This window comes from Chaetura pelagica, unplaced genomic scaffold (genome assembly GCF_000747805.2).
Source record: "Chaetura pelagica isolate M959 unplaced genomic scaffold, ChaPel_1.0 scaffold116, whole genome shotgun sequence".
Lineage (NCBI taxonomy): Eukaryota > Metazoa > Chordata > Aves > Apodiformes > Apodidae > Chaetura > Chaetura pelagica.
Genome location: NW_009953655.1, coordinates 255,888 through 263,245, shown reverse-complemented (window position 1 = coordinate 263,245; position 7,358 = coordinate 255,888). Strand labels below are relative to the sequence as shown.

At 42.4% G+C, this 7,358-nt stretch overlaps 1 protein-coding gene across 1 annotated transcript in view; it reads left to right on the top strand.

Moving 5' to 3' along the window:
• The window catches only part of PTCD3 (pentatricopeptide repeat domain 3), a 19,309-nt gene that overhangs the window by 1,361 nt on the left and 10,590 nt on the right, over nucleotides 1–7,358 (top strand). Inside the window, exons 3-11 of the mRNA XM_010000281.1 lie at nucleotides 856–901; nucleotides 1,597–1,665; nucleotides 3,577–3,681; nucleotides 4,108–4,231; nucleotides 5,272–5,390; nucleotides 6,146–6,219; nucleotides 6,505–6,592; nucleotides 6,684–6,744; nucleotides 7,025–7,107. Of these exons, the coding sequence (XP_009998583.1) occupies nucleotides 856–901; nucleotides 1,597–1,665; nucleotides 3,577–3,681; nucleotides 4,108–4,231; nucleotides 5,272–5,390; nucleotides 6,146–6,219; nucleotides 6,505–6,592; nucleotides 6,684–6,744; nucleotides 7,025–7,107 (769 nt within the window). The remainder of the gene's footprint in view (nucleotides 1–855; nucleotides 902–1,596; nucleotides 1,666–3,576; nucleotides 3,682–4,107; nucleotides 4,232–5,271; nucleotides 5,391–6,145; nucleotides 6,220–6,504; nucleotides 6,593–6,683; nucleotides 6,745–7,024; nucleotides 7,108–7,358) is intronic.

Here is a 7,358-nt window from a genome sequence, read left to right as displayed (position 1 = left end):
ATGTTTGGCTCTTAATCTCTGTGCAGAGTATCTGTTCCTGGCCTTTATTTTAGCAACAGTTAAGAGGACTGAATTTGTAAGTGTAGCTCTGTTTCTTTGTAAAAGATTGCATTCCCTAGAGGTTTGTAAAATGAAGTGTATTTGGCTGTCTGCATGTAGGTGTGTTTCTCTCAGGAAAAAAATAAATTGGCCATTGATAGTTGGCTGAATAAATTCTGTTTAGAAATTAGGTGGCTGAGCAAAAGCTACCTTGTAGGAAGCACTTAAGATGGAATTGCATGACTAGACAGGAAAAACCTAAATGTACAGCCAAATGGTGTCTGCATGTAAACCTAAAATCATACTTCCTTTACCTATAAACACTTTTTGTGACCGTTTTTTTCTTGAAATTCAACCGAAGTTTTAAGGATCCGCAAGCACAGGAGTCCTGAGAAACCTAGTTTTGTTTGGGTTTTTTTTCTTCCCAAGACTTGGAGAAGGACTCGTGAATCCATCTCTCAGAGATGGGATAGTCTTCAGGGGCTCTGAGAGGAACATTCCAGGGAATTCTTTCTCTCTGCCTTCCCGTGTTCTTTGATAATGTGTAATGAAGTCAGGAGTGGTAGGAGGGAACACAAGCTTTTCTGATTTTCCTCAGTCTTTCTGCTGTGGTTGTTCCAGAACTGAGACCATTTTGCAGCTGAATTTTCCCTCCCTTTGCAAAAAGTAGTATTTTCTAAGTGCAACAAACCCACTATTTCCTAGAACTGGAAACCCTTACAGGCCAGGATAATCCTGTGCTTGTTCTGCACACAGTGTAACACTTAACATTCAAGGTCTGCAACTGAGCAGTAACCAAAGCTGCTTTATGTTTAGGGACAAGCTGGCAGTTCTTCAGACATTGGCTTCTACTGTGAAGAGGGTAAGTAGTTCTGCTGATCATGTGAACAGGTCAGGTTGTCCATCTTATGCAATATTTGTATTGCTTTGGCCCTAAGTGAAAGATGAGACTTTTACATCCATTTTTTTACAGGGTTTTCACTTTAGTTCAACACATTTTGCTGTGTTCTGAAAGCCTCATGCTAGTGCTAAGAGAACTAGCAGTGAAAGCTGTAAGTCTCCAATAAAGCTAACATCAGATCAGGTTCCTTTAGCAGTTCAGCTTCCCAATCCAGGCTGCCTCTTCCCTTTTTCAGCCTGGAAAGTAAGCCTTGCAGAGAGCCATCAGTATCTACTTTTGTTAGGCAACAATTATAAATTCCTTGATGCCATTCCTTAATCCTGTCCTGAGCTCTGGAAATTGAATCTCATCATGCAAGTCGCCTCAGCTTCTCTGAGGCTGTTATAGTTGGGGTCCTGCTTGCTTTGCAGGGCACGTTATTGCTTTTTGTACTATAGTAAGGACCCTTTTCTTGTCACTTTGTAAGCCTGAATGTGTGTGTATAATGGAAGTGTTTTTTTTTCACTATTTCCAAACAGGATAAACCTTTTGAATAAGAGGAGCTTTTGTCTAGTGGGCATCACTGTGCCTTGAATTCCATGAGGCAGTGTGATATGCATGCAGGATGCCTGTGTCCGTAACTATAAATGTTTCAGCCTGTGTTCTCCTTCCTGCAGGACCCAACTGCAGCTCATTATATGTTCTATGATGACCCTTACCTTATGCCAAGAAATGCAGCCAATTCTGTAAGTATTTCCTCCCAAATCCTTGAGAGCTCCCCCTCTCCCCCCCCTCCATCTAGGCTATGAATACATTATCTGATCGGAGCCTAGTTTTAATTACAAAAGAAAATGAAGTCACAGGATGTCTTGGGTTGGAAGGGACCTCTAAAGGTCATCTCGTGCAACCTCCCTACAATAAGCAGGGACACCTCATATTAGAACAGGTTGCTCAGAGCCCCATCAAGCCTGACCTTGAATGTCTCCAGGGATGGGGCTCCGACCACCTCCTTAGGCAACCTGTTCCAGTGATCCACCAGCCTCATATTAACGAACTTCTTCCTAATGTCCAATCTCAGTCTGCCCTTTTCTAGCTTGAAACTATCACCCCTTGTCCTGTCATTACATGCCCTTGTGAGCAGCTCTTCCCCAGCCTTCTTATGGGCCCCTTTCAGGTACTGGAAGGTTGCTGTAAGGGTCCCCCCAGAGTCTTATCTTCTTCAGGCTGAACAACCCCAACTCCCTCAACCTGTCCCCATAAGAGAGGTGCTCCAGCCCTCTGATCATTTTTGTGGCCCTCCCCTGGACACGTTCCACCAGGTCCACATCTTTCTTGTGCTGGGAGCTCCAGAGCTGGACGCAGAACTCCAGGAGAGGTCTCACCAGGGCAGAGTAGAGGGGCAGAATCACCTCTCTCAATCTGCTGGCCACACTTCTTTTGATACAGCCCTGGATGGAGCTGGCCTTTTGGGCTGCAACTGCACATTTGTGGCTCATGTCCAGCTTTTGATGCACTGGGACCCACAGGTCTTTTTCTACAGGGCTGCTCTGTAGCATGTCTTCCCTCAGCCAGGTGTCAGACTTCTTCCAGAATTTTCTTCTCTGTATTTCTGAATGCATAATGTCTGTTACACTTCCCTCAACAAATCCACCCTGTGCAGTTATCTCCTCTTCCTGCCCCCATAGGGATGTCCCAGCTGCCACAGCTCTGTTAACATTCCTAAAAGTTAGTGGCTTACCTGCCAAGTTGTTCCATTTCTCCATGTTCTTAGTCTGTTAAATGATTCCTAACAGTAATTCTTCAAGTCAGGCATATTCAGCCTGTTCAAACTGTGTTTATGTACCTTGGATATGGATTGTGAGTATGTGCTATTGCAAGTTTTGAGATTTTGTGCTTACAGTTTAGCTAAATTTGAATTAAATGTGTGAATTAAAACACACGAGGTCACTTCTGTGTGTGTTGCTACACAAACTACATGTTACCAGTTCACTGTCTTGGCCAAGCCCCAGCAATTTGAGTTTTATCACAGAGCTTAGGCTTATGGAAATAGTAGTATTGAGATGATAGTAGAAAAGAAGGAGGAAGGGAGTCTTCCTCTGATGTTACCTCTGCATAACATTAAAGAACGTTAAGCTGAGGCAGGAGAAAGCATAACTGCAAATGAGGGCAAGAAGGAACTGCTGTGTGTGATGGTAACTGGAGTGTAGCAGGAGAAGACTGGGAGATGTGTTGTCACAGATCAGTGATGAGGCTACAAGAAACAGTGGAGGGTCTGACTTTGCAACTTGAAGAAAAGCAGTGAATGGGAATTGGGTGATGCTTTTGGGAATGACAAACAGGTAGGGAAACATCTGTGTGTCATACTCTAAAAAGAGATGCTTTTGAGCTTGAGGCAGTAGTGCAGCATTTCAAATATGTCTGGTACAGAACTTTTGTTCCTTGTCTCAATAAAGGAGAAGTAGCAGGCTTCTTTAAAGAATAGACATTCTTAAATTGACATCAATACCAGAATGTTTACCTGGCGTGTTCTCTGCTGTCTGTATTTTTTACTAAAAGTTGAAAACAAAGCATGCTCAGTGTTACAGAACATGTTTTTCCCCACTCTCATCCTTTTAATTGTGTGTTTCTTCACCTTGTTCCCTCTCATTCCTATGCAGCGTCTGTTTGCATTGGCGAAGGAGTCTGGAAGAAATGCTGCAAAATACATTGTGAAGCAGTTTCCTCAGTATTTTGACAAGACTTTAGCAGAGCCCAATGTAGCAGTAAGCTTTTTTGCTTTTCATTTTCACTCTTGTGCTTTGTCAGGTGCTAAAATCAGCTGTCAGACTGGGCCAAAACGAACAGGAAAGAATAATGATGTTAGCTGTTTTGCAGGCAGCTATGAAAGCAGCACTGTATTTCCTTTATGTTTCTGAAGTGAACATTTTTCCTTAGGGATTGAATATTATATCATGTTCTTTAGATAAAAATAAGAAAAGAGATTATGCTTAAATGTTGACTTACTGGCATGGAAGTGAGAGATCAGGATGTGTATCCTTCATCATCTAAAGAACTGCTGCTGTTAGGCTGGGAGTGTTGGTAAATTATCAAAGCTGTATACTGAGTGAAGAGTAAACATACTTGGCTGGTGTTTTAGCAGTAGTTTAGAGAAGGTTTAAGTGTGTCTAACTTGCACTCTTTGCTTTTAGTGCTTGATGCCTGAGATTCTGACACCTCAGATTGAAGGAGTGAGTGAGGAAGCTCTAAAAGAGCGTATCTACCTCAGAAGGGTGAAGGAGTCAGTGGATCTATTTGATCAGCTTGTACAAGCAGGTATGTAGTCACCTGCCAGATTCTGTGATGGAGTTCTACTTAAATTGTGGCAAAAACTTTTTAGCAGCTGGCACAGTGTATGGAGACAACTTCATGACTATGTTGCTGCCTGTCACAGCTGACTCCAGTCTGACAAAGTGGTTCTCCAGAATTATTGGGCCCTCCTTATCCACTGCTTGTCTGATGTCACTTTGGTTTTGTGGAGAACAAATGTTTTATTGATCAAAAGGCAGATGATACAGCATTCAGGTTTTTCTTTCCTTCCATAGTGGAAGAATTAGTGATGCAGTAGAGTAGGGCCTGTTGTGAGCAGATGCTGTGTGCTTGAGTGATACCATCCTGCCCACAAAGGCCCTCATGCAGTAACATATTTGTTGGTATAAGCTGAATTTGTGCTGAGAACTTTGCTACTGTGTTGGACTGGTATAGCATACCAGCCAAGTGCCCCTTCTGTGGACCTGACCTCAATAAATGAGTATTTCTCAGATCTTCCTTAATGTTATCCCTGCCATGGATGGATGAATGAGGAGAAAGCAATAGAAAACTGCCACAGCTTCTAAAGGAGGGAAACTTACTGGGAAGATGAGATCTTATATCCACGACAAGATGGAAAGGAGATTATTCCATCTTTTGTCGGTTTTAAAGTGAGCCACATGAAGTGGTCTTCATAGCAGGGTTTATCCCAGGAGTAGTTTAAAAAGGCACTAGACATTTCAGATGTCTTGTTGGGCTTGTTCTGCTTCACAGTTCTGGCTGCCAGCTGTCACTTCCCTTTTCCACTCAGTCAGGAAAAACTACCATTTCAGTGGCTTCAGTAGAAAAAGAGATACTCTAGTTCAGTGTTAAAATTGTTTCCTGCTATGAATGGGTTGGTGGAGGTATTGGCGTCACACCCAGGTTTTACAGACTTGATTGAGAATGCCTTTATGTGGAAAGAGAACAAATGGCTTAGCTGGGTGTTCAAAGGTTTTCTGATGTGGCTGTAGAATGGTGTGTTCTTTACTTTCTCTGCAGCTCTTGTACGTCCTCATTTTCTCTAGGTACCCCTGTATCTCTGGAGACCACAAACAGCCTGCTAGATCTGTTATGCTTCTATGGAGATGGAGAATCTTCTCTGGAAGAAGAGAAAGAGCAAAAAGAGGATTTGGAAGAACCAGGGGTATGGAAAAATCTGTTGATCACTATTTATTTCTTTCATGTATAGTGGGGGTGTATCAGAGTGATGTCAAGATTCTTTGTACTGTGACTTCCCTGCCTGGTAGGTGGTGTGAGGTGGGTCAGGTGCAGTCAACGTTCTCTAGAGATACAGAAGTTATAAAAATCCTGTGTCTGACCTGGTCACAAAAGTAGTTTCTGTAAAGCTGAACATTGCAGCTGGAACCTGGTTTTGGCTTAGTTCTGTTGAGCCGCATTTACATAACTGTTATCTCCCTGACAGCCTTGTTTTTATAATTTCCTGCAAAGAGGACCTCTAGTACTTCTGGTGTAGATCAGCTCATTAATTTTCTTCAGTCTGAACCACAATACCTGTATTTCAGTGAAGCTGAGGGCTCCTTGTGTGACCTCAGAGTATCAGGTCACAGGGAACAGTGGTAGATGTGTTGCACAATACCTGTCCTTGGGCAGACTGCTGAAGGAGAAAGGGTTTTACAGAGTGTGTGCTATAGTCTAATGATTCCCACCAACTGCACAAATACAAATAATTTGCCTTGTTACTATGTTCAAAAACACAATCTGCATTCTTTATTGCTTCCTAAACATTTTAATATAATTCATAGAATTTAATGTAACCCATTAGAAAAACACCTTTGGTGTGTTGTAAATAGCTGCTGAACTTGTCACCAAGTCACATAATTTGATGTTTAATCATAACTTTGAAAGCTGAGAAACTTAATTCTGCAAAAATCTCTCCAGGTGAATGCTTCTGAGCAGAAGGCTCCAAGGAGACAATTCCAAAGAGGTTCACAGTCCTTCAGCTCTAGATGGAGGTACAGAAAATGTTGCCAGTATTCATGTGCAGATGCCTTGTGTTTATAAAACAGACTTCAAGACTGTTACCAGCCCATGCAGGCAGGCTTGTTACTTGTTAAACACATCTGTGTTTGCTAGTCTTTTAAATTGTTGGTGGAAATCTAGTAAGTGATTGTGTTCAGGTCAAAGTATCACAAGTAACATGGGGACACGGCCCGTTCTTCTGTTATGCACGTGGAATTGTTTTCCTAAAGGTGTATTTTATCGAGTTCTTTCACATTCAGGTTTTTCCTTGATTCTAGGGAGAACAACAATGCTGAGAGGATATTCAAGATAATGCCAGAGAGGAATGCACACTCCTATTGCACAATGATCCGTGGGATGGTGAAGGTAAAGTTCTCCTTCTTTGCTGGGAGGGCATTTGTCATCATAGATTTGTAGAGATTTTTTATCTGGGTTTTTTTTGTTTGTTTTTTTACAGCATGGGGTTGCTGCTAAAGCTTACGATGTGTATATAGACCTGCTGAATGAAAGACACAAGGGTAAGTGTCTCCTGCTTCTGCTTTCTGGTCCTGCAAGCCAGAGAAGCCCATTGTTGGGTCTATGAGTGTTTGTTTCATGGCGGTGATGATTGGCGCAGGGGTACGGACCTCAGCTAGATCATGGGAGCTGAATGCAAACCTGGTGTTCTGGTGCAGCTGGCATGTGGTTGGCTCACTGGAAACAGGTTTGCATGAGACTTTGCCAAAATCTGAGCCATGTTAGAATTGTTTTCCTTAGAATGTAAGTGTCAGTTAAAATGAATTCTCTTCCATCTTCCAGCTGATGTTCACACCTTCAACATGCTGATTACAGCAGTCCCATTTCTAAAGGACAGGTTCTTAGAAAGATGGGAATTAGCCAAGGTAAGGAGGTAAGGTGGAAGAGATGGAGAAGAAAGGGTAAGAGTGGAGGGACTGGGTCTGCTTGGTCAGTTGAAACTTCGCGTTGTTAGAAGGCTAAACGTGATAGTTTTGTGCAAAGATTCTAATATCTGTTGCAAAGGGTTTAAACATGCACTGGTTTAAACACTGGTTTAAACACACAAACTGTTGAGGAGTGAAAAAGTACAAAATCCAGCCTTGCTCTTGCAGAATTCTTTGCCTTGTGAGAACAT